Here is a 27,615-nt window from a genome sequence, read left to right as displayed (position 1 = left end):
TGCTCCATACCTTTCTTAACAATCCTAAAAAAAAACTTTCGCGCTTGGATGCACAGGCAGCGAAAAAAAAAATCGGTGGTTTTATTATGCACTGGTTCTATAGTGGGGAATTTCGACTCAAACACTCCGTCAGCCGCAGCTTAACGCACCGCCAGAGCCCGACGACCTCTAAAAAGCTACGGCCTCTTCATCGCTGCTCCAGGCAAATGCCGCCAGACACCCATGGATTTCCCTGCCCTTCAGTCACCGGGGGAGGGGTCACGCTTAAGTCCGCGCGTGCGCACCTAATAAACCTTTTTTTTTTTACGTCACGTTCCTTCTATTTTACGGCGGGTTGCCAAGCAGAAATCGAAAGCCGGTTTGGCAACGCTTTTTAAATTGCGGGCTCTTGCTAAACGGCGCCCGTTTATGACGTCTGCAAAACACAGACGGCTATCGAAAGAACGCGACCATTTGAAGACAGGTCGAACCGGTAGCTGCTATGAAGGAAACGCCACTCTCTAATTGTGAGAAACGGTTCCTGCTCCGGGCTATCGAGGAAAGGAAGGTAACGGGGGGGAGGGGGAGATAATATCACGTGCGCTTCGAACTGCGGCGAGGTGCCCGAGGGACGGATGAATATCGGTCTGCGCATGTGCATAGTGGGGTGAGAAAGCGGCGCCAGCTGCCTTTTGCCATCCACTTTTTTTTTTTTTTTAAGTTGAGGTCTGCTTGAGATTGATGTTGCTAGAAATTGCAAACGTTTTCTGTGGAAGGATTTAGGCCAAGGATCTTCAAACTTGGCAAGTTTAAGGCTTGTGGACTTCAACTCCCAGAATTCCTGAACTAACGTGTCTGGAGGAGGAATTCTGGGAGTTGAAGTCCACAAGTCTTAAAGTGGCCGACGTTGGAGACCCCTAATGTGGAGAGTCTGTTCTTGGACAGACATTCCAAAAGACTAGCTTTAGATACATATAATCCTCGACTTACCACAATTCATTTAGTGACCGTTCAAAGTTACACTGAAAAAAGCACTGAAAAAGCGCTGAAAAAAGTGACTCGTGACCATTTTTCACAGTTACAAGCTTCAAAATTCAAAATTCAGATGCTTGTAAGGCAACTATTTCATACTTGTGACTGTTGCTGTGTCCCAAGGTCATGTGAGCACCTTTTGGTAACCTTCTGACAAAGTCATTGGGGAAGCCAGATTCACTTAACAACCGGGCTATTAATTTATCAACTGCAAGTGATTTACTTAACAACCGTGGGAAGAAAGGTTGCAAAATGGGGCAAAACTCACTTAACAAATATATTACTTAACAGAAATTTTGGGCTCAATTGCCATAAATTGAGGACTACCTGTACTCTGGACTCATCATGGTGTAACCTCTGGATTGTTTTAACTGTTATAGGTAGTGCAGAACTTTATAAGTTCTTAGATTGCAGTCCTAAATTAGAAATGCCCAAAGTAAGCATCAACATATGAAGCATTTTTTAAAATCTTTGAGATACCAAGATGTCCCGTTGATTTCTGCTTGCCGTTTTTTCTGAAGTTTAAAACTTTTTAAAAGGTTAGAACTGAATTATGCAAGGTCCATGCACAAAATTTTGGCTTTGCTTCCTCAGATTTGAGCATTTGATTTGAGCTATTTTTCATTCTTGCTGTTAAGTGTCAATATAGATATTGATATTATAGATATTGTTTCATATTTATAGCGTCTGGATGGGAGACAGTGCTACGATTACAGAAACCTCCGCATTTCTTTTGGTGTTGACTATGGCTGCTGTATTGTGGAGCTCGGAAAAACAAGGTATCCACTGTTTTATAATTCTGTATATTGTAATAGACTTGCAGTCTGGCTTTCAGGAAAACAATCTTTACAAAGCAAATTTTAACTTACGTAACATAAATTACAAGATATAATGAAACCATGCAGAGTGTTCAGTACATTACTTGGTAAAATAACAAAAAGATACAGTAAAAGAGCAATATTAAATGGTATCTTTGTTAAAAGCATATTTTTTAAAATAAACACAATGTTGACTGAAATGAAATTATTTTTAAACCTCTTACAACGACTATCAGAAAGTGCCATATTTCCTTCCCAGGAGATGAAATTCCACACTTGTTAGATAATTAATCAGGTTCATGCAGAAGTTGGGTATGTAACAAAAATCTAACTCTTAACATCTCTGATGGGGGCCTGTAAGTCTGGTTCAGTAGGAATCACAATCATGGGAAAGGCTGCTGACCTGACAGTTGTGCAGAAAACCATCATTGACACACTCCAGAAGGAGGGAAAGCCTCAAAAGGTACTTACAAAAGAAGTTGGATGTTCCCAAAGTTCTGTATCAAAGCACATTAATAGAAAGTTATGTGGAAGGGAAAAGTGTGGAAGAAAAAGCAGCAGGGATGACCGCAGCCTGGAAAGGATTGTCAGAAAAGGCCATTCAAAAGTGTTGGGGACTTTCACGAGGAGTAGACTGAGGCTGGAGTCAGTGCATCAAGAGCCACCGCACACAGATGGATCCTGGACATGGGCTTCAAATGTCTTATTCCTCTTGTCAAGCCTCTCCTGAATAATAAACGTCAGAAGTATCTTACCTGGGCTAAAGAAAAACAGAACTGGTGTGTTGCTCAGTGATCCAAAGTCCTCTTTTCTGATGAGAGCAACTTTTGCATCTCATTTAGAAACCAAGGACCCAGAGTCTAGAGGAAGAATGGAGAGGCACACACTGCAAGATGCTTGAAGCCCAGTGTGAAGTTTCCACAGTCTGTGTTGATTTGGAGAGCCATGTCATCTGCTGGTGTTTGTCCACTGTGCTTCATTAAGTCCAGGGTCAACGCAGCCATCTACCAGGAGATTTTGGAGCACTTCATGCTTCCTTCCACAGATGAGTATTATGGGGATGCTGACTTCATTTTCCAGCAGGACTTGGCACTTGCCCACACTGCCAAAAGCTGGTTCAATGACCGTGGGATTACTGTGCTTGATTGGCTAGCAAACTCACCTGACCTGAACCCCATAGGAAATCTATGGGGCATTGCCAAGAGAAAGATGAGAGACATGAGACTGAATAAAATGCAGAAGAGCTGAAGGCCGCTATTGAAGCATCCTGGTCTTCCATAACACCTCAGCAGTTCCACAGGCTAATAGCTTCGATGCCATGCCTCATTGAGGCAGTAATTGCTGGAAAATGGGCCCAAACCAAGTACTGAGTACATATGCATGCTTATACTTTTCAGAGGTCTGATATTGTTCTATGTACAATCCTTGTTTTATTGATTGCATGTAATATTCTAATTTTCTGAGATTGTGGATTTGGGGTTTTCAAGAGCTGTAAGCCATAATCATCTCAATTATGAACTATCTTGCTTTGCATGTAATGAGTCTGCCTCATATATTAGGTTCACCTTTTAAGTTGCATTACTGAAATAAATGAACTTTTGCACAATATTCTAATTTTTTGAGTTTCACCTGTAAATGAAACTTTTCCTTTGATTTGTATCAAACAGCTATTCCACACCTACCTTATCTTCTACTTGATAGCACTTATAAAGGCATTATGCCATTTATTACTTTCAGCTAGGTATCCAGTGAATAGATTCCAGATATATTTCACTTCTATGTTAGTGTAGATTTTATAGAATCTTTGCCATTTCTTCTATTAACCAATAAGTGTCTATGGTTTGATTCTAAAGACTGTGTCTTCTTTTTGCAGAGTTCTTGGGCAAGTGTCATGTGAACTTGTCTCCCCAAAGCCAAATCGTGCAACAGAAGGCATACTTTTCTTTAATCTAGAGCTGTCACCAATGGCTTCACCAGCTTTTGAACCTGGAAGGTATGTGTGGGCCCTCCACCTTGCAGTAACGAAAGGAGGATTCAAGTAAAACATTTCTCCCCATGCCCTGTTAATTGCCAAAATATTAAGTCTTCAACAGGGTAACTGGAACCATAAATTTCTCTTTCAAATGTTGAAGGGTTAATATTTTGGCAGTTCAGGGCATGGAGAATCCATTCCTTAATCCATGTCAATTTCCATGCAATATGTATGTAGTTCAAAAGAACGTATGTATCTGAAAATATTAAACTTTACTTCAAAGTTTATGTTTGAAATTAATGTATGGAACTACCTCTTCCCAGAACATAGTAATGTTAAGAATATGCAAAACATGCCTTTTAATGAAATATTATTCTGATCACATTTCCAGCAGTATTTCTTTTTTGTAAAAACACAAACTTGGACATCTAAGAAGTTTGAATTATTACTGTAGTCTGAGATCTAGTAAGGTTTTTGATACTGAAGTCAAAATATTTTCTCATTGTTTCAATAAAATGAGTTTCCTAAGTTCCTTTCTTCATTTAGTCATCTTTAACATTTGCATATTAAATTGATTTATTGACAACAAATATGATTAAAGGTTCACTATGAGCTTTTTATTTTATAAAATATAGTGCTCCTTTCTAATAACCTAAATGTTTCTGAGACTGAAAATGCTACTCATCCAAAATAATACATCAAGAAATGTTGAAATTGTAAATATTGACAAGTGGTAATAACTTACGAACGGTTTTTATTTTTTAACATAGAAATGAACAAAAAAAAAAACCTACTAGTTGATATAATGTAAAGATCACAGTGTCCCTTCAGATCTTTTAAACCAATTTTGAGACCTGGTTTACTTCACAGTGTCAGTTTAGTTTGAGAAAAAAGATAATACATTGTTTTCTGCAAATAATATTCCAATGTTTGTTATAATATTAACCATAGCAAATGTATTATATTTTGAACCCAAAACAATTAACTTGGGGATTTTTCATTATAAATATCTCAAAAGAGTCCAGGAAGGGAAATTTACACTAAAATGTCTGTATTAGTGATACTTGTGAAAAAATATGTAAGATGCAAAATCAAGATTTGAAAAACTTGATTTCTCATTTTTATCTGACAATGGATCCCTTTTCAAAGACATCTTTGAACTCAATAATTCCTAGAAATTTAGAAAACAATGTACTGAGTTTTTGAAAATAAATTGTATGATTTTTTTTTTACTCTAGGCAATCTGAATTGCTTGTAAAACTGAATCGGCTATTAGAAAGATGCCTAAGGAACTCCAAATGTGTAGATACTGAATCTCTTTGTGTTGTTGCTGGTGAAAAGGTGTGTAATTATATGAATTCCAGACAACAAGCCTTGAAAAATCTAATGTCTTTTGTTTTGGAATTCATGTATTTTAAAGTAAATTGCATTCTTTTGTATATTTTCCAAACTAGAAACTCTGATTATAATCTGATATATAATTTTACATGCAAGTCATGTTTTAGATTTTCCAATCTTTTCTTTGTTTTAACTATTTTTATGTTATTTTTGTTGTTTTTAACGCTGAGTGTTTTAATTGTTTGTCACACTGTTTTAATTGTGAGCCTGAGGCATGTATATAGGATGGGTGGCCTCTAAATTTACTAAATAAATAAGTTACTAATTTACAGGTAGTCCTTACTTACGACAGTAATGGAGTCTGCCCATCCGTGTCAGAAATCGAGGACTATGTTAAATGAAGTGCATAATTAATGATCTCCCCATCCATGTTTTCTCCAATGCATTTATTAAATGAACGCATGGGGTCATTAGGTATAGCATGGAGTGACTCAGGGACAGGGGAAACCATGGGAAGCCTAGTGCAGGCACAGGCGCCCTGAAAAGCCTCCCGCACCCTCTGAGCTATCTCATGCTCTGCCTCTTGCCACATGGGTTCCCCAAATCCTATGGGCCCCTTCCATACTCCACCCTGTCACAATTGCACACTTAGCTTTTGAAAATACCCAGATTCGGGAAGCTGAGTAGAGAATGCCACTCCCTTCTTGGACATTGCTGGGCCACATGGCACAATTTAGAAGAAATCCTGCTGGTTTGACTTCCCTTGCAATCCTTCCCTCCCAGCACCAACCGCTTTACGCTAGCATGACTGGCATTAGGAGGAAAGGATTGAAAGGGAAGCAAATCCAGCAGGATTAGCATAGCTGGTGTTTGGGGAATTAAGAAGAAATCATGTTGATTTGGGTCGTTTGCATTTCTTAGCTCTATGAACCCCCAGCCTAATGCCAGCGTAGTGCAACAGGGCTTTTGATCCGTTGCAATTCCTAGCTCCCTGAATGTCAACATTTTGCGAAGAGGAAAGAAATCGATAGGAAAGAGGTTTGCCATTAGCTGCATGCCTTCCCTTTCGCACCATTAGTGTAAGATTAGGAGGGCTAATGTTGGTGGGGAGGGAAAGTTAGCATCTAGCAACCAAAGGAAAATAGCTTCATCAGTGTCTGAGCAAAAGACGGCTGCTTTTGTCCCATGTGGTCCAGGCTATTTTCCTTTCCTACATCTTGAGCTCTGGAAATCTTCAAAAGGTAAACGAGCGATTGGTGACAGGGTGGGGATGAGTACGTGGTAGGCTAGCAAAGCAGGCCCAGTGCCTGTGGGGACTGGGGGGCAGGATGGGAGAGGAAATAGGCAGAGGGCATGTTGCAGCATATCTGCCGTCAGTTGTATGGGCGAATGACCACAGTGGTGCTCCTACATATGTAATTTCAGCAGCGGGGCATAATTACTTTTGGGGAGGTGTCATAACTTTGAAACTGTTAATTACCTGTGTTTGTTTGTTTGTATCCCACCTTTATTATTTTTGCAAATAATTCAAGGTAGCGAATATATCCAACACATCTTCCTCCTCTTGTTTTCCCTATAACAATTTTATGAGGTGGGTTGGACTGAGAAAGTGACTGGCCCAACGTCATCCAGCTACCATTTGTGGTTAAGACAGAACTTGAACTCATGATCTCCTGCTTTCTAGCCTGGTGCCTTAATTGCTAGATCAAATTGGGCTGTTGGTTTGAGCTCAGAGCTTGGCAATTTGGTTGCAAACATTTTGACACCATTCAAGGAGAGATCGTCAGTGTACTTTAAAGCGCACTGACGATGTCTCCTTAAATGGTGACGAAACATTTACGAAACAGCTACCAACCCGAGCTACTAATATTCAAGTACATTTCAACTAGATCAAACTGGCTATAAAAAACATTTACCAGGAACGTTTTTAGTTTTAGTAGCTGAATCCTTTTCATAAATTTATATGACAGTAATTCTAGTATAAGATAGTTGAAACTGTTCAGAAGTATACATAGTATTTGGTAAAATTGATTTAGATTCCATTTGAACAATTACATAACTATTGCTATAATAAGTATTTTGGTAGCAAAATATATTGTTGTTGGAATCGTAAATAAGATTTTTCTCTGCTTATAATGTAAATATGTTCCTGTATGTATGGACTTTTAGTAGTGTGAAATATATTAACCATTGTTAGAAAGTGGTATTGGCTGCCCTTTTAGATTTTTTTCCCTAAACATTTCATACATATTTGGGAAATCAGCAGGAACTAGAGATTTATATATGCATAGTATTACATGCCATCTGACAGTTTATTGTGTCAGAATTTTCTAGATTTCTTTTTTCACCAAGATACCTGCTAAATTTATGGACAATGGATTAAAATAGAGAATTAAAATGAATTATTTTTTTTTCTGAGGTGTGGCAAATTCGTGTGGACCTGCATTTGCTGAATCATAATGGAAACATTATTGATGCTGCAAGTATAGCAGCAATAGTGGCACTCTGCCACTTTCGGAGGCCTGATGTGTCAGTACAGGGCGAAGAAGTAACATTGGTAATTTTCTTTGGAAGTGGGAATTTAAAATGATCTCACTCTTGCATGTTTTGGTTTTTCTATAATTGGATTGGGAACAGTCTGTAAATGTGTATTCACTTTAAAAACAATATAGTATTTTCAGATTTTCTAAATCTATTACGTTGTTTTCCTTTTGAACTAAAAAATTATGTCAATAAAATCAAGGGGATCAAAGCAAGATTCCTATATATATTTAGATAGTAAGTATTTTTAATTACAACATAAAACTTCTGCCAGAAAATCATACATAAACATAACTACTTAATCAAAATTACTTAATATATTATACATGATATTCTTTCATTTTTGAAAGAAAGTCAAAGTCCTATTACAATAATAAATCGGTATAGCTCCTTTCTTTATTTTAGAAAGCCAACATGCCTTTAACATTAAAGCATTGATTATCCATATAGTTTATGTATGTATATTTGCATATGCAATTGGCTAAGCAAAATACTGTTGTATTCGATTCTTTAGTATACACCTGAAGAAAGGGATCCTGTCCCTCTGAGTATCCACCACATGCCGATTTGTGTAAGCTTTGCTTTTTTCCAGCAAGGGTAAGTTAACATTACTTTCAGTTCACTTTTGAGAATATAGCTAAGTACTGCTAGTATGGTTAAGACTACTGTTTTATCTACTAGGTTATTGCATTTACTAATTTATTTTCCATTTTGATATAAAATCTTACGGCTTGTTCTAAAACGGTACAGGACTTACTTACTAGTAGATCCCAGTGAACAAGAAGAACGTGTAATGGATGGCCTCCTTGTAATAGCCATGAACAAACACCGTGAAATCTGCACCATTCAATCCAGTGGTGGAATTATGCTATTAAAAGAACAGGTAACATGGAAGTTTTTAAAACTTGAGCATTACTTATGATATTTTTCTTTTAAAATGACAGTCTCTGGGCCTCAATTGGTTAATTTCTTCTTTTCCTATGATAAACGTTGGGTTTCAAATCCATTTTGAATTCAGCAAGAAATTTAAAATAAATGAGTTGGATTCAAATTGCTCTTAATAGAATTCTTGGTAAAAAGGAAGGATACTAGGTTTCTTTTAATCACTTAACTTCGTTCTTTACTTACTGATCTATATACCAACCCTTGTGGGAAATTGTTCCTACAGCTCTGACTTCATGTTATAATAGGTAGTCATTCAGAAATTGCAAACCAGAAATCATTTGTGGGAGTGATCCTTTGTGTCTAAGATACAGATGTGTTAGCTAACAAACTATAATTAGATTTTTGGCATACTTTAATATGCATTTTCTTTGACAGTTGTTTCTGGTAACTTTTGTATCTGAAGTTATTGTATCTTATAAAGCAGTGTCCAATGTGAGCAGTGCCCAATTTGGATCTATTACTATTCCCTGTCAGTAGCTTTTTATGGTAGAATTCCTTTGGATGCATGTTGCTCTGTATTCTTATATACTGGAGGAAGGTAAAATCCAATTGGGTATTAAGAAAAAAAACATTGTATAGTAATAGCAGATCAATAATCCAGAGAGGTTGTGGGTTCCTGTATTCACGATTTGTTCAAGATTTGCTCATTGTTTCAGAGATGGTTTCATTTGGATTCTTGTCCTGAACCAGGGACCTTAATCTTAATATGGTCCCTTCCAACTCTTTGATTCTGTGATTCTGTATGAAGAATAAATTAATCCAGTTTAATTAAATATAAATCTTTTATTTCCCAGTTCTGACTTTGACAAACTTATCAGTTTATAATTCTTTAATTAAACTTCATGTAAATGTAAAGAAAAAAAAAGGTAGTTGGAAAGGAAAGTAAATCCTAAAAATCAACAATGAAGGGTCTTTTATCATATTCTGAATTCCTGTTATCTTCTTTCTCTCCTCATTTGCGAATTGTTTTTCAATGTATATTTCAAGACTTTTGGATTACCCACTTGCAAATATTCATGGGGAAAATTCATTCTATGATGAAATAATTTAAACTTGCATTATGATTTTCCACAGGTTTTGAGATGCAGCAAAATAACAGGAGTTAAAGTAGCAGAAATCACTGAACTAATTCAAAAAGCTTTGGAAAATGATCAAAAAGTTAGGTGAGGTTTTTTAATGCTGCAGACTAATGCCTTTTAATGTAGTCTATTATAAATTGATACATCCATGTTTGTAAAATGGCAGTCTGGTAGATTACAAAACAATTTGAATTGAACCAGTGGTGTTTTCTAAGCTTGACTGTTTGCTTCCAAACATTTCATTACCAACTAGGACAGGGGTGTCAAACTGGATTTCTTCCAGGGGCAGATCATCATTGTAGTTTTCCTCTGCAGGTTGGGGAGGAGGAGGGAAATGACTGTACCGACACCTCCTGCAGCACCCTGCCAACCAAAACGGGACATGGAGTTTCCCCTGTGCGACCCTGCCATACCCCATTTTTGGCCTGGATGGCCTCCTGTAGCACTTTGCTGGCTATGGGGGATATGCGTGGCTCCATGCACCTGTTTTCAGTCTGGACGGCCTCCTGCCAGCCAAAACAGGACACAGGGGGACCCATGCACCCCCGTTTTCGCTAACAGAGACACCATGGGCTGGTCCTTCACTATTTCCAGGCCACCCCTGCGGGCCAGATTTAAACACCCCGCAGGCCGGATCGAGCCCACAGCCCTTGAGTTTGACACACCTGAACTGGGATGTTACCTGGTCAGATAATGAAATATCTGCAAGCAAGGCTGTTGAAAAAGACATTAATAAAAAACAATTCTGACTAATTAAAAGTTCTGATAATTATTTTTCTGTGAATTTATTATCTTACTTGGAGGTGATGATATTTGGAATATACTTAAGTAAAACCGTATTTTAGAATAGCTTTTTAAATGATGGCTAGGCAGAAATCTTGGTCTTTCAGTGCAAAATGTTGATTCTTTTCTGCTTTCACCATCTCATCTGTATCCTAAACTTACAGTATCAGAAAGAAGAGCTAGTAGCACAGTTTCTGTTGTAAATATGCTGAGAACACATCCATTTGGTTTCTTGAATTGAATAAAATGGAGTATGATTATATTAAGTATGGTTAAGTATTCATAAAGTAATGGTATCTTTTGGTTCTTAATCTACGTTTCAATGCAAATGTGAACTTCTAAAGGAATTCTTTTCTTTTAATAGGAAAGAAGGTGGAAAATATGGATTTGCAGAATCAATTCCTAATGAAAGAATAACTGCCTTTAAAATAGAACAAGCCCCAGTCAATACTAATGATGTACAAGAGCAAGCTGAAGAAATAATTGCCAAAGCATTTCCTCCTCCAGAAATGTATCTTTTGTTGCATAATAGAAAATCAGATGGTTGGGCTTCTATGCTCAGGATTATCTTAATTTCTTTAAAAAATATTGTTTCAATATTCAGAAAAGAGGAAATAAATTAAGAAAGGAAACAAAAAACATTGCATGCAAAATCATTCATATTGATATTTAAATTCATCATTATACCTTCTTCCTATAAACACCTTGATTACATAACCTAATATTGATCAGCTTTCCATTGTTTTGATAGAAAGCCAGTTCATAAATAGAAAACCACATATTGATGTCTCGCCAATTGTCTTGCCAATATTGATGACTAATACTTTTGCTGCCAAACATGTCAATAATTCCATTACTCTTCATCAGAGATATCTCCCAATTTTTTGGTATATAATTCAAGAGTACATTCACATTTTAAAACCGTAGTGATCTTTGTAACACTGTATTTAAGTTGCTTCTGATATGAGTGTCTACATTTGATAAATAAAAGTTAACATTAAACCAAACAGGAAATAATTGAATAAGCCAATATTGTAGAATTAAATATCCCATCACCCAGTATAATGAAGTTGGAAGACAACTCATAAACATCCTTTGAGGTATCCAGTAAATATGGAGGAAAATATTAAACATTAAGGATACTGGTAAGTTAGTCACATTTTCAGAAAAACATATTTGTTATCCATTGATTTGTTCATATGGGATATTCCAAATATTTATTCATGAGCACAGACATACAGTTAGAATCATCCCACATTCTGTGATATTTAACTGATATTTAGCAAACCTTCAGGTCTATGTCTGATAGCAGATATCAACAATAAAACTACCTTTTTTGTTTGTTGATCACTTTAATATTTTTCTGTGTAGTATTTGCTAGAAAGACTGTATTCATATGCATGTAGTTGGCTGTTCAGTAAGTTTACTATATTTTTTGTTAACCATATTTAAGCGAGTAACATCTTTCTTTCTCATATCCTTCCTTCCCCAAAAGAATTATACGGCAAATTTGCAAGATGATTATTCTTCCAAAATATGGAAAAATATGAGAATCATTCTTTATTATATTATAATACATTTTAGATAAGACCTGGTTTTTCCTTAATGAAATTAGCTTATCCAAGCCTGTATTATGGGCACCAGGGACAGCTCAGATTGGAGAAGGACTTCAGAATTCATGGGCAGATTTTGAGGAATCTGAGATGGAAGAGGAAGATGGCCAGGATGAATCTCTAACAGTAGAAGACCAAAATATAGAAATGGGAGATGTTCATATTGAAGCCAAAAATCAAAAAGGTTAGAATACTTTTTTAAAAAAAATGTGAAGTAGGAAATTGCATTCAAGTTGAAATTCATTTTTGTAGATCTGTTTTTACTTTCGTGTGTGTGTAAAGGAAATTTTGAAATTTCATCAAATCACATGCTGCTTTCAATTTAAAATCCTTTTGCCCTTCTATATAGTTAGCAGTGAACATTTTCAAAGTTGTTTTCAACACTCCAGGTTATTTCTGCAAACAGCTATCCACGATTCCAATGCAAAGGCATTGCATTAAGGGATCTAACATGAGAGGGGCTTCCTAGGATGTGGGTCCACACTTTCAACGTAGAAATTAAACTTACATAAGAATGGAGTAGTTTTGTCACTATAGATAATTTTCAACTTACAGCAGTTCATTTAGCGACCATTCGAAGTTACTGAAAAGTGACTTATGACTGCTTTTCGCACTTACGGCCATTGCAGCATCTTCATGGTCACATAATCAGAATTCAGAAGCCTGGCAACTGGCTCATATTTATGACGGTTATTGTCCTGCGGTCATGTGATCACCTTTGGCAACCTTCTGACAGTGAAGAAGCCAGATTCACTTAACTGTTACTAATTTAACTGCAGTGTTTCACTTAATAATTGGCAAGAAAAGCTGTAAAATGGGGCAAAGCTCCCTTTAACAACTGTCTCACTTAGCAACAGAACTACCTGAAATGGGTTGTTAAATGATATCAATACAGTAGCAAATTGGTGCATATGCAGTGTCTTTTCTGGTGAAAAATGTCTAGCATTTATTTTATTAGTAGAGTGAAATTTTAACTGATTAATGGAACAATTATCTGTTCTTCACAAACATCTTTTGAATCAGAGATTACATACTCTTTGACAATTTATATACCATGTGTATCAACATTAATTTGTGTGCAAAATTAGTCCATTTAAAGCCTGTTGTATTAATCTGGTGAAGTGAAACAACTATAACACAATTATAAACTTTGCTGCCAGTATAAAAATGAGCAGTGGCTTGAAATCTTGTTTCAGTTTCCTTCTTCCACAGTTCCTATACATAAAGCATTTTCCATCTGCCCAATAACTCTTGGAAATGTGTGCTGTAGACATTTTCTACAGCATATGAAAATGTGTTTCAGAATCTGATTAGAGAAGACATTGCTGATTTTTAGATTTATTAAAGGAGCCTCTGTGGCGCAGTGGTTAGGGTACAGTACTGCAAGCTACTTCTGCTGCAGCCAGCTGCCTAGAATTTGGCAGTTCAAATCCCACCAGGCTCAAGGTTGACTCAGCCTTCCCATCCTTCTGAGGTGGGTAAAATGAGGACCCAAATTGTTGGGGCAATATGCTGATTCTGTAAACTGCTTAGAGAAGGCTGTAAAGCACTATAAAACAGTATATAAGTCTAAGTGCTATTGCTATTATGTATCATCATATCAATCCATAGATACCATATAATTGTTATCCATGACAGATTTAGATGCTGTATAGGATTTAAAAATCAATATCAATATTTTTCTTCTGTCTTGAAGAAGAGGCAATCGTCTTATCGGACAGTGAAGAGGAAGATGTTGTTATTCTAGAACCTGAAGTAACACCAAAGAACAGGTAGGGGCACTGGTTTTACAAAAGGTGGGAGAGGCAATTTAACTGGGGACTGTGAAAATGGAAGTCTAGAATCTCCCAAATGTTGCATTTTTCTCCTAGAACATGTTGATCAAGCCATCCTCAGGTCGGCTTGTTTACTTGAAATAATTCTGATATACAGCTCAGTATCCAACATGTGGCCTGGACCCAAAATGGCTTTTTTGTAAAAAGAACTACAACAAAACCATGGTTATAATTCATAAATCTCTTTTGCTGGCCAGATCTCTTGGAGACTTAATTTTTTTTTTGTTCCAAAAAGGAAAGAGACATGTCTCTTCCAACGAACGGCTAATACTGTTTCTTACCTCAATAGAATTCAATAGAAATTTTTTTTCTGAAAAGGTGCTTTTCTTGAAAATTAAGAAAAAGGGATAGTGAAATAATTTGTAGTATTTTGTATTAAATTATAAAATGGCTAACATAAATTGATTTAAAGATACTTATCATAAACCAAAGAATGCAAGTCATCTCTATCGAATTTAAGGGAAAACTTTCATGTAAAGTTGACCAAAATTATTTAAATAAAAAATGGAAGTTCTAGAGAATAATAGTATTCATTTTCAAAAAAAGCCTAATTAGAACATTTTGTGACAAAATATTACTTTTAAAATCAAATTTACTATATATAGCTGCTCATCTCACCAAAGCTGACCCAGGGCAGAAAATAAAATCAAAATCTGTATAATAAAAATGTTTTGCTAAGAAATATACTACCAGGCCTAGTGGAGTGAGCTGATATAATCAGGAAGAGACAGTCAATCATGTGACCTAGTTCCAAAGCATGAAAGGCTTTAAAGCTTAGAAACAGTACTTTGAATTGGACTTGGAAGCAAAATGGCAACCAATGCAACTTGTGGAATAAAGGTGTAATATGTGTTGCTCTAGGAACATTCAGTTGCTCAAGTCGCTGCTTTCTGTACCAGCTGATGCTTCTGGATACTCTTCCAGTAACCCATGTAGAGTATATTGCAGTATTCCAATCTGGAGGCAACTAGAGCATGAGTGACTAAGCAGGAGCTGCCAATCCAAGAACATGCAGTTGGTACACCAGACAAGGCCCACCTACACAATTCCCATCTGCTTCTTGATCAGTTGTGAGTCTAGGAAGACTAGACCATGTGCATAAACCTTTATACAAAAAGCAAATAAAATTGGATATTCTGTACATCCATAGCGTCAAGATTGTCCCAACAATTTTATAAATATAGAATGAACAAAGACTAGTGGAAACAATAAGCAAAGTCTGACAAGTAGGGCAAACTGGTAGTCCAGAAGGCTGTAGCCAATTTGTTTTTATTCTGATGGGATAGAAAGAAAACATGTTCATAGAATGTAACAAGGAACTATTAATGAATGTGGATCTTCTCTAAATTAATATTCATGTTGAGATGATCACAGAGAAAATTTAAGGCAGTAATCACATACAATCCCATGTTATTTGTTTTGAATTCTATGTAGTGTGAGCTTGGAAGATACGGGGATCTCATCTGCAGATAATGTTTGCAGACCTGCTGGTTTAGGATTATAGAACTGCCTCCAATAGATAATCTTTCAAAATTGTATTAAGTGAACTGTGAACCTAAATTCACTTTTTAAAATCATAAGCTCTTTCAGATGAAAAGCAAGTAAATATTCCTAATTACTGAGTTATCATTAATAGATTTAATGCTGAAATTAGGGCTGTTATATTCTGGACTAAATTGTTGAAAGCTGTTTTTACATGAAATTCCATGCTGAATGGAAAAAATGCATACAATAATCATATCTACAAGCATATATACACACCCTTTCATTTAGCAATTGCAAATCCCAACTGAATGGTCACTAAGCATGATGGAGATGCTGCAGATTGTTGCCATCTTAGTCAGAAAAAAAATATTTTGTGCAGTGTCCTGTGCCTGACCTGTCTCCTTTTTACTCCTTTTTACAATGCTACCTGAAATTGACTTTACCTATAGTTAAAATAATAACTAAAGTTTAAAAGTATTTGCTTTAGACTGTCCAGGTTAGAATGCTACCTGGAATTGACTAGATATAATGTGATGAGGTCACTTGAGGAGCGTGGTGTTTTGGTAGCAATTGTGGCAAATCATACTGAATGATTTTGAACTCGTTAAAGTTTCAGGATACTTATCCAAATGTAGTTTTTTGGGGGACTAAGATTCTAGCTTAATCTTATTCCTGTTAAATAACTGTAAGCAAAACTGCAATTATTTGCCATTTTAGCAACTGTACTTTATATTATGCATTAAATGGCTAGGTAGGCCAAAAAATTACATATACACTGCTCAAAAAAATAAAGGGAACACAAAAATAAGACATCCTAGATCTGAATAAAATATTCTTATTAAATACGTTGTTCTTTACATAGTTGAATGTGCTGACAAAAAAAAAACCACACAAAAATTATCAGTGGAAATAAAATTTAGCAACCCATGGTGGTCTGGATTTGGAATTACACTCAAAATTGAAGTGGAAAAAAACACTACAGGCTGATCCAACTTTGATGTAATGTCCTTAAAACAAGTCAAAATGAGGCTCAGTACTGTGTGGCCTCAACATGCCTGTATGACCTCCCTACAACGCCTGGGCATGCTCCTGATGAGGTGCTGGATGGTCTCCTGAGGGATCTCCTCCCACACCTGGACTAAGCATCCCCCAACTCCTGGACAGTCTGTGGTGCAACGTGGCATTGGTGGATGGAGCAAGAAATGTCCCAGATGTGCTCAATTGGATTCAGGTCTGGGGAACGGGCGGGCCAGTCCATAGCATCAATGCCTTCGTCTTGCAGGAACTGCTGACACACGCCAGCCACATGAGGTCTAGCATTGTCTTGCATTAGGAGGAATCCAGGGCCAACCGCACCAGCATATGGTCTCACAAGGGGTCTGAGGATCTCATCTCGGTACCTAATGGCAGTCAGGCTACCTCTGGCGAGCACATGGAGCGCTGTGCGGCCCCCTAAAGAAATGCCACCCCACACCATTACTGACCCACTGCCAAACCGGTCATGCTGGAGGATGTTGCAGGCATCAGAACGTTCTCCATGACATCTCCAGACCCAGTCACATCTGTTCAGTGTGAACCTGCTTTCATCTGTGAAGAGCACAGGGCACCAGTGGCAAATTTGCCAATCTTGGTGTTCTCTGGCAAATGCCAAATGTCCTGCACAGTGTTGGGCTGTAAGCACAACCCCCACCTGTGGACGCCGGGCTCTCATGGAATCTGTTTCTGACTGTTTGAGCAGCTACATGCACATTCGTGGCCCACTAGAGGTCATTTTGCAGGGCTCCTCCTGTCCCTCCTTGCACAAAGGTGGAGATAGCGGTCCTGATGCTGGGTTGTTGCCCTCCTACAGCCTCCTCCACATCTCCTGATGTACTGGCCTGTCTCCTGGTAGCGCCTCCATGCTCTGGACACTACGCTGACAGAGACACAGCAAACCTTCTTGCCACAGCTTGCATTGATGTGCCATCCTGGATGAGCTGCACTACCTGAGCCACTTGTGTGGGTTGTAGACTCCATCTCATGCTACCACTAGAGTGAAAGCACCGCCAGCATTCAAAAGCGACCAAACCATCAGCCAGAAAGCATAGGAACTGAAAAGTGGTCTGTGGTCACCACCTGCAGAACCACTCCTTTATTGGGGATGTCTTGCTAACTGCCTATGCTTTCCACCTGTTGTCTATTCCATTTGCACAACAGCGTGTGAAATTGATTGTCAGTGTTGCTACCTAAGTGGACAGTTTGATTTCACAGAAGTGTGATTGACTTGAAGTTACATTGTGTTGTTTAAGTTTTCCCTTTATTTTTTTGAGCAGTGTACATAGCATTGTTCATTGTCCACATTATTGGAACCCATTGTACAGCTAAGTGTGCCCAGTGCACACACACACACACACAATTGCAATCTTGCATGACACTATTTTTGAGTTCCAGTGCACTAGTTGAAATAATTGTTTTACATTTCCACAGAACAAACCAAAAATCAGAAAACACAAAGAAAAAACCAGCTGGCAAAAATAAGAAAAAAAGAAGAGTTTGTTAAAAGTAATGAATCTTATTTGTGTATTCTGTTAAACTTTTCATGCTTAAAAGAAACATTTGTATTATGTAATTCATAGGAATACTGTATGTGTCTTTGTATATATTTTCTAATAAACTTTATAATGCTAATAAAGATTTTGCAAATGGTCTTCGTGATTACTGCTCTATAAACAAAATCTTAAGTTTGGATTATTCAAAACGTTTTGCTGCAAGAGGTGGAATATTTTATCTTCCTCTCCTCTCCAGTCTCTCAAACAGATAACATCTATGGCTTTTGATTATCATTGGTGAAAACATAATTTGGAGAAGATTAATTAATACTGATGGTTAATGAAACACCAAGAGGAAAAGACATGTCATTCATTTTTCAGAATATGAGAAAACAAGCCTTTGCTGATTGGCCATTCTTTCTACAATAATAAGCTGAACTGACTTCTTTAAGTCAGTTCTTTGACATTAACATTTTCTTATTCCATTTCTCAATAAAATATGCCCTTTTGGTTGTCTGACCATCAGTTTTTCCCTCCCTTAAAGCTAAGAGTTTTGCTTGTTGTATTTGACCCCTTCCTTTTGCTGCTGTTTTATCTGATCATGTATGAGGAGAGATTTCACAGTACAAAGGTAGCAGACTAAAACCAAAACTTTTCAATATGCAAAATATATTTTATAAATCAAGTTACTGCTGAGATTCTTTTAGGGGATTTTATTTGCCAGCTTCTAGATGGTTACATTTAGGTCTTTCCATGCATTTATTTACTGGGCGCGCATCTCAAGCATTGGTTGCTTATAGGAATTTAATTTTTCTAAAATTTGAGTATAAAAGTCTCTTCCATCGATAAAATTTAACCCTTGCAACATAGAAAACCTGGTATTTGTCCAGCACACACACTGTTTTAATCCTGTATTAGAACATCAAGATTATACCAAGAATAGAAAAGGTACACAACCTAAGGATCCTAACCACCTGAAGCCAGAATACAGAGCAATGTGCCCCTCCAGCAACCTAGCTGAAATTGCCATGTAGCAGTAGGAACTCTGAACTAACCCACTGATTTGCATGGCTGTTTCCTTTGCAGGTCAGCTTGCTCAGTTGCAAACACATTTAGTCTGATTCATGAACTAGGTTAGCAGAAGGCAGGTTTTTAATTTAATCGGATTTTTTTTTAATGGTAAGAAACCACTTTTATTCTTATTATTGGAGGCTCTTCCTTTACGTTCCAGACTCACTGGTTTGAATAAAAGCTATTAATGCAGTGTTTACAAAGCTACTTAAGTGGCATATTTAAAAAAAAGAAAAATCACTATCCTTAATAGCTGATACAGCCTTCAAGTAGAGTAGGGGTCTTGTTAGCAAAAAGCATCACAGCAGTTTTCTCAAGTTCAGCTACTGAGCACTTGACTATTTAAAGTACACCGTTGTAACTTTATTATATGCAGATATTCCATTGAAGTATCTTGATTTGCAATTTTAGAGTGAAAATCCTCACACTGGTCATACTGTTTTAAAAAGGTCGAACAGTGTCACTCAGCATTTATACCTGCATGGTTTTAAGTCTTTTTCTGCAGTTTTAAAGGGGCGCCATCTAAGCACATAGAACAAGATTGCATGTACAAAAGTTTACATTAAAACGTTATAAAAGTATAAAACCTCATAATTAGCTATGGTAATATACCAGATTGATTGAAATCTAAATACACATTTAAAACTGTACATTTACAATGGACTATATATAGATTTGAAATTTCGCTTATATTATTATAATAAATCTAATGTCTCTGGTGGGTCAATGAGCGACACTGCATGGTATCTGAAAAAGATAAAAGTGACATGAATATTATTTTTGCTATCTGACAAAATATTTGTTTGGCTCTTTCTCTATACAAATTAGTCTAACATAGCCTTGTAGTTGTTTCAGTTACAGCATTCAAGGGTGAGACTTACTTTACAGTCTTGTATTTCTCTCTGATAGACTGTTGTGTATGCTGTGCTGCTCTGCAGTAGGTTTTGTGGAGGTCTAGGAGACAAGGCTTAATACTTTCAAGTGTATATCCTGTTATTGCAGCAAGAGAATCTGTCTGTAAAGGAAAGTCAAATACTTAAAACCTAAGTAATTCTGTTCTTGATGTTCAATTGTTATTTTAATTGCCCAGATAGAAGAGTTTGGATCTAATGAAAATAAAGTCTGTGGCACTTGTAGAAGTGTAGCTTATAAGCTCCCAGAAACAGGTGTAGCTAAGTTAACTAAGTTGACAAGTGATACTACATTTCTGCTTCAAAGTGCGGTTTTGGAATTGAATCTGAAGCTTTTAAAAAATTCCTTATGACTGTCTCCAGCTATCCCTTGTTTCTAATCAATAGCTCTGAAATGATACCTAGAGGTGTAGTGCTTAGAATGTATGACTTTAGGCTAACTCTGCCCACAGCAAGTTCGATCACAACCGGCTCAAGCTTTCCATCCTTCTGAGATTGATAAAATGAGGGTCCAGATTGTTGGGGGCAATATTCTGGCATTTGTAAACCTCTCAGAGAGTGCTATAAAGCACTGTGGAGCAGTATATAAGTTTAAGTGCTATTGCTATCTACACTATAGGCAGATTGATGTAGGAGTACAGTGCTGTGTTAATGCAAATTTCTGACAGACAAGTTGGAAGGGGAGAATTTGCTTTTATACGTACCCAAGTTTTTCCAGAAATTGCATAGTTTGCTATTTGAAATGCTGCTGCAGCTATTACTGATGGCAAGTATTTCAGATACGTGTCTGCATCAATTAAACTTAGTTCACCCAAGTACTGTAGAAAAACAAAAAGCATAATCTTCATTTCTAATATTTGTGTAAATTTTCTAGGTCAAAATGTAACAAAGCTATTTTTAAGTAAAAGAGCTCATTATGAAATTTTATATCAAGATACTAGTTAAATGCCTGCCCCAGTTTTGTTATTGATGAAAGCTACAGTGTAAAGGTAGGAAAATATCCAGTCCTTGACTTGCAACTATTCATTCAACAACCATTCAAAGTTACAGCAGTGCTGAAAAAATGCACTTATGATCAGTGCCCGAACTTATGGCTGCCACAGCCACATGATCAAAATTCAGGTGCCCACCCATATTTACTATAATGGGCGTTTCAACTTCTCCCATCCACCTATCTCCCAAGTATCCCCTTTTGGCCATCTTCCATTCTGCTTTGCAGGCAGCATGCAATCCCAGAACTATGTTGGGAGTGCCAGGCCTACTATCATAAGTCAATTTGGTCACACGATGTCTTATTTTATGGCTGCACTGACTTACAATGTCAATCCCAGTCCCAACTGTGATCCTAAGTCAAAGACCTATATGGAAGTCTTCGACTTATGTTCATATATGCATATAGGAACATGAAGAATTTGATAACATACTTAGCCTTCATTTCTCTGGGATTACCTTTTTTAGCCAAACAACCAGAGCACAATCTAAAATGAAGGCCTTTTCTTTCTTCCTTTCATTTTTAAAAGCAGCATGTTCTCAGCGGACACTAATTGCAATAGATGAACAAAGTTTTAAAAACTGCTTCTGATATATTCAGATTTTGCTTTTGTTTTTTAAAAAAATCCTAACACTTACCATTGCCAAGTTTTCCACTAGGGAGCAGGCTGGCTGTTTTAAGAAGTATTGAGAAAGGAATTGATTTATTGTAGGAGCTGCCAGATCAAATGACAAAACTTTCAGAACTAAGTGCTCCATTCTGAGAACTTGTTTCTTTGTGTAAGTGTCATCTGTGATATAGACAAATTCTGCTACTTCTGGAGGGTAGATTTCTTCAAACTTTCTAAAGTAGGATGAAAAGCACTGTTATATAATCACCTAATTGTCACCAAGTGTTTCTTATTCCACAACTATATAGGTTCATACAGATATTATTTGGTCATAGTAGCTAGTATTAACCTTTATCCTACACTGTAGGTTCTTACTGCTAAATGCTTATGGGCACATTTTAGCTGGGAAAAATATTAGAAGTAAAAATCATCAGTCTGTAGTGTATATTTAAGTTTATTTAACTATTAACCATAAGATTTTTAAATATCTATAGTTCATACATTCTCCAAGATATATTCTGGATTTGTATTAAGCATCTCTATAATTCTGTCTCAGAAAGTACTGTCAAAACAGAATTTGCACATATATTTAATGTAAACATCACATTAAAGACATGATGGTAAATGTAATACTCCAAACTTCTCATCTACTTACGATGCAAGCAGCATAGCCGCAGTTCCTACAAGCTGAAGTTTTCCTCGTAGCACTGACATTGAAGAGAGAAACCTATCAATGTAATTTACAGCCAAATGCAAGGTTTCATTTTGTAGTTTGTATTCTTCACCAACTTCCACTAGCCAATCCACCAGAATAGCCCGCATATTATTTGTAATATCAGGCTGTTTCTTCATATAGCCTACTTTGGGTTTGCATTTCACCTGTAAAAAGATTAGCAATTACCTCATTACTTCTGAAGACTTATATGTAATAAAATTGATTTACAATTAACTTACTATCCAATTGCAAAAGTGCTATCAAGCTTTTAAAGTTTTATCCTAATTGGTACTTTTACTCTATTAGCATTTTAAACTTTTAAAAATGAAATTCAGTCCACTTGCTCGTGTTAGTGGCAGGCAGCTATGTAAACACACTTAAAGCTGAAAAAGACATTAACATGTTTAAAATATTCATGATCAGAATAGCTTGTTGATATAGGAAGAAAAATATTGGATTATCCACTAGCCATATAAGAACCACATTTTATAGACAACAAAATCAAAACAAGCTTCTTTTTTCATCAACTGAAAGTAATAGGCTCCAACTCTCTCCACTGCCATTACTTAGAGCAGGAGGCCATGGGAGATGGTCATTATCACAGTGAAGCTAGACTATGGCCATGTGATTTATAAATGGCTGCCTTTGAGGCCTCCTGACAAATTCAACTGGTGCAATATATACAGCAGCCCAACTGAGGTCTATTGTAGTCATACACAACCAGTTTTGGGGGCTCTATATCGACTTCTGATGGGTTTCCCAGGTACAATTCCAATGCTTACAAAACTCCAGATGGATTGATTTCCAACTATCTCCAGGATTATCTCCTTGCATATCCTTCTCAGGAGGGAAACTTAAATCCACCCTGGATATTCAGATGTTACCAAAATGAAACCCAGAGAGTGCCTGTTACTGCTTCTTTCTTTGGAATAGCCTCTCTCCAGTACATTGCAGATACCCTGATGGCCTTCAGAAAGGTCTTGGAAATTGTATTGAACTGACATTTATTTATATTTATTAAATTACCACCAAATTTTAAAATGGATGCTAGGGAATGTTTTGTTTCATTGTACAACAACCAAAAGTCATACTGGAATACAGCAATATACGGAAACTGTTCATTAGACTACAATTTTGTCCAATCTAAATCAACCAGGTACACAACCTCAACCTAGCCATTCTTGGGATAAAGCTAGCAAGAGAACTGAGTCCTTATTTAATGGTAGCCATTTAGTTTGCCCCACTTCATTGTATAAAGGGCACTAGTGAGTGCTTTCAAACTCGGTATACAGTTGCTCAAGCCAGACAAAAGATACAAGGCAATTTAAAATAAATAAAAGGAATAAGAATTGATGTGAACCTGTACAGAATTGAACTGCATAGGCAAGCTTTCCAGTTGACATTGATTTAGCCTGGTATAATTCTTTAATGCACATTCTACAAGGGAGCCCATCACATATACAAAGCAAGTAATCATCTAAAAAATCATGTTCATCAGTTTCTGTGGACTTTTTTAATATATTGTACTGAATATATTACTCTTATTAGTCCTACAAGGCTGACTGAACATCTTTTCTGGAAGATAAAGACTTTACTTGTTGCGTGCAAATAGCCCTGCAAGGTCCCAATAAGCTCCAGGTAAGAATTAGAAATAGTTACATTATAATATAATTTCTACTTACCAAGCAAAAGGGCAAAAACCTCAGATATCCTTGCCCAGCATTTTTCAAATTTGGAATAGACTAGATATAATCACATATTTAAAGTTCAACAAGATTATTTTCCTCCCCCATTATGTAAGCATGATCAGTTCTTACCTCCATTTCTCTAAGATACTTATAGATATCCTCAATATAGTCTGGGACATGGTTAACGTTAATTTTCTGTTCTGCTTCTATTGACATATCCATAATACTCAGTGACCCTAAAATGAAAGCCACAGGTAAAATGTTTAAAGTTATGAATATAAGGCAAGCAATGAATACTACCAAAAACGTAAGTTCTTTCAAATAAAAAAATTGGTCTTGATCGCAGTGTATGCCATGATCTTAGTATTTTAAACAGCAATATAAATCCACAATAGACTACTGTCTGGGAAGCATTTCCCATTGTAACTAGTCTTAAGACTTTCAGTGGTCAAAAGCCATGAATGACATCCATATAAACAGCTAGAGAAGCTGGTTAAATATTACTTTTTTGAATAAGTGCTTAAAACTTTACCTGGTTTCATACATACTCAAATCTTGATCTGTTTTATGGTTTTTAAGATTACTATAACTGGGATTTGCGCTATAATCCAGAATTATCTCCTAATCTCAAGGTTTTGTTCATGCAACATCTATAGCCAGTCAAGCTACTTACATTACAGCTAAGCATTGCATTACATGCCAACCTAGCTTTTATCTGTCTATCAAACTTTTCAAAGTCCAAGCTACAGAGCCTGATCCCATCCACCAGACATTCTAATCTAGTTAATGGGAGTTTCGACCATGACATCAACACTGGTCATTTTCTTCATTGTAAAATAGGATGAGTATTCCCCACCAATCTTGATGTAAACTTCAATGATCCTGTATTCACCTTCTTGCTTTGAATTCAGGTCATAGCAGGAGAGTGGGATGAATGCTACTTGAAGGGTCATGAGCTTCAATTACGCTTCCTGACCTTTTGGACAACAATATCACAGGAAGTTGGTTGAAATTTAAAATGGCCCTCAGTAATAAAAAAATTAGCTTTATGAAAATAAAGATTAGGCTCATGAAGGAACAGATGGTATTACACCAGCAAAGTACAGAAAGCACTTATTTTACTTCATGTCCATTTAGTAATAGACTCTATAGAAGGAACCCTCCTCACATACATTCACTGACAAAAATGGTACAACCATATTAAAAGTATTTTTGAAACACTTTTCTACCACTCTAAGAAACATTAATAAAGTCTCTAATATCAACAGAATACAAATTACTTTAAGGTTTACATTGCAGTAGAATGCAACTGACACATTCAATCTTAATCAACAAAAAAACCATGCAGGTTCAAAGCAAAACTTGAAATCAAAATATATTTTATTTTGAAGTTGTCCTATATGTACAATATACAATTATTATATCATACAAGTAATAGAAGCCAGAAAGTTCTTGATTTTTCAGTGAGATGATCTTGTAAAAAATAGATCTTCACTGAAAGGAATATGTACAATTGCCATAATTGAAGTTGATTAAATCTGAATAAGCTTTTATATCATAGACAAAAAGAACCCTGCCAAAAAACAATATATTTAGCAGAGACTTTAAGTGTAATCAGAATCAATCACTATAATATACATCTATTTTTAAAGATAGGATGTTACCCTCACCAGAACTAAGATCCATTGGATTATCTATAGGAGTAAGAGGTTTTCTGGTTCCCATTGAAGCAACAACTGCCTTCAAGCCGATAGCATCTTCGCTGGGTGAAATCTTTTTGCTGGATGTATGTTTCTTTTGTCTCCTGTTATCAGGCTCATCCAAGTGGATAGTAAAAGCTGGCTGTTTGTTTCCCATTTTACCATTGGGGACACCAATATAATTCTCATCATTTGTACTCCAAGGTATTTGACTATGTGGGGCCTGTCAGAAGAAAAAAAAACACAGCAGTCAGTCACCTAGTACTTAGCTCTCCCAAATGATGTTTTCGCCCATATATTGGGAGGTAATCTTTCTAAGCAAAGTTAGAGCATTCCAATAGAACGTGATCCACATTAAAAAAAATATAATTGAAATCACCTGTTCTAAGTGAACATAATGGGACTAGGCAACATCAGGTGAGCAAAAGATGTTATAAGAATTAATAGTTGGAATCACATACCACAGCATACTGGGTTCACATACAAATCTTGCTTTGCATGCCACAGTGGCTGGGTGAGCAAAGAACACTGAGCCAAAACCAAACTGTGGCTTGGCATGTTGCCTGAAATGGATCAAATTTGTTTGCAGCTTTGGAAGGCCCCTCAGCATTCTGATTATTACTATTAACACATTGCTCAACATTCCCTGTGCTGAAAAATCCATAATCTACCTTCAGCTGTGGAATTCATAAAAATGGATGGCATCAAAGCTCTCTCAAGCTTAAGGAGAAATAATGTACGATATGGCTTGTCCCAGAGGTGGTTTTTCAAGAGACAAGTGGATTTCCTTTTTCTTTTGAAGACATTTTGCTTCTCATCCAAGCAGCAGCTTCTTGGATGAGAAGCAAAACGTCTTCAAAAGAAATACAAGGAAGTCCAGTTGTCTCTTGAAAAACCACCTCTGGCACAACCATGACCTGGATCAGGGCTCTCCAACCTTGGCAACTTTAAGACTTGTGGACTTCAGCTCCCAGAATTCCTCAGCCCAGCTTGGCTGGCTGAGGAATTCTGGGAGCTGAAGTCCACAAGTCTTAAAGTTGCCATGGTTGGAGAGCCCTGATCCAGGATGACTGGATAGACATTTATGATAATGGCTTGTTCGGCTGAGGCCTAGCCTATGGCCTGAGTATTGAGAATTTTTGTGAGGGACAAGGATGAGAACATCCATCGTTACAATCCTAGACTTTCGACCAAGCTATTCTCATCCAATCTCAATCCGAAGAAGGGCTTCTTTCTCTACGGCCTTTCAGCCGCGGCTATCCGCATGCCGGAGCCCTTTATTTGCTAAGGGGAAAAGCGCTTTGTCCAGCAGCAAGCAGCGGCCCAAGCGTTTGTCCACCTGGGTCGAACCTAAACGGGAAGGCTTTCTGCGGCGCAGCGAGCAGCCTAACTCGGTCTCTACCCTGCCTGCGGGAGGCGACTCGGTAGCCAAGCCAACACGCAGAAAGCTCCTTTCCTCCGCTTTCGAAAAGGCCTCGAAGCCCAAGAGGACCACGCTGGCTGCTCACGCCCTTTGCCTTCGCCGAGTGCAAGAAAGCAACAGCAGCTCAGCAAGAGGAGGGTAAGAGAGCTCCAAAATGGCGGGTTACCGGTGGGGAGGGAGGGGGGAGGAGGAGAGAGAAGGGTGTCTCGACTTCGGCCAGGGAGACGGGCATCCCATCCAGGCCAGGCGAGAAGGGCAAAGCGCCTTACCTGTGGCTGGAGGGAGCGGCGTTGATTAGCTTGCAGAAGCCCCAGAGCCAGCCGGTGTCCAGCAGCCCCCGCCACCTTGGGGGCCTCCTTCGCCCCCGGAGGCACATTTTCCTGGTTCTCCAGGTCCACTGAGTTGTCCGTCAGCATGGTGGCCGTGCTGACAGTGGGACCCACAAACTGAGCTTGGAGGGAAGCGGGATGGAAAAAACACCCGCTCGCTGGCGCTGCGGCCCGCTCCGCTGTCGCCGTTCAAGTAGCCCGCGACTATTGAATCCACCAATGGGAAGGC

General features: G+C 37.4%; 2 protein-coding genes across 4 annotated transcripts; one reads left to right on the top strand and one right to left on the bottom strand.

The window, feature by feature from the left end:
• Positions 1-310: 310 nt before the first annotated feature.
• EXOSC9 (exosome component 9) lies at positions 311-18,091 on the top strand. 3 transcript variants are annotated; one of them, XM_026697997.2, is made up of 12 exons: positions 311-506; positions 1,696-1,790; positions 3,703-3,822; positions 5,040-5,142; positions 7,559-7,696; positions 8,195-8,277; positions 8,431-8,563; positions 9,700-9,788; positions 10,852-10,998; positions 12,103-12,284; positions 13,797-13,872; positions 17,887-18,091. In XM_026697997.2, the coding sequence occupies exons 3-12, from the start codon at positions 3,794-3,796 to the stop codon at positions 17,957-17,959; spliced, it is 1,053 nt and encodes a 350-aa protein (XP_026553782.1). In that variant the 5' UTR covers positions 311-506; positions 1,696-1,790; positions 3,703-3,793; the 3' UTR covers positions 17,960-18,091. The 3 variants fall into 3 exon arrangements, with proteins under 3 accessions (XP_026553782.1, XP_026553781.1, XP_087792315.1); XM_026697996.2 differs by having other exon boundaries at positions 311-547; XM_087936189.1 differs by lacking the exon at positions 311-506 and adding an exon at positions 527-646.
• CCNA2 (cyclin A2) lies at positions 18,083-27,615 on the bottom strand. The gene is made up of 8 exons (XM_026697998.2): positions 27,327-27,615; positions 25,605-25,857; positions 24,064-24,170; positions 22,187-22,410; positions 21,560-21,764; positions 20,635-20,748; positions 19,901-20,034; positions 18,083-19,766 (listed from the first exon to the last, which is right to left on the bottom strand). The coding sequence occupies exons 1-8, from the start codon at positions 27,471-27,473 to the stop codon at positions 19,715-19,717; spliced, it is 1,236 nt and encodes a 411-aa protein (XP_026553783.1). The 5' UTR covers positions 27,474-27,615; the 3' UTR covers positions 18,083-19,714.

Source organism: Pseudonaja textilis, chromosome 6 (genome assembly GCF_049901715.1).
Source record: "Pseudonaja textilis isolate UNSWEBS1 chromosome 6, rPseTex1.2, whole genome shotgun sequence".
NCBI classification, from domain to species: Eukaryota; Metazoa; Chordata; class Lepidosauria; order Squamata; family Elapidae; genus Pseudonaja; species Pseudonaja textilis.
The sequence above is the reverse complement of the archived record's forward strand: the minus strand, read 5'-3'. Positions and strand labels throughout refer to the sequence as shown.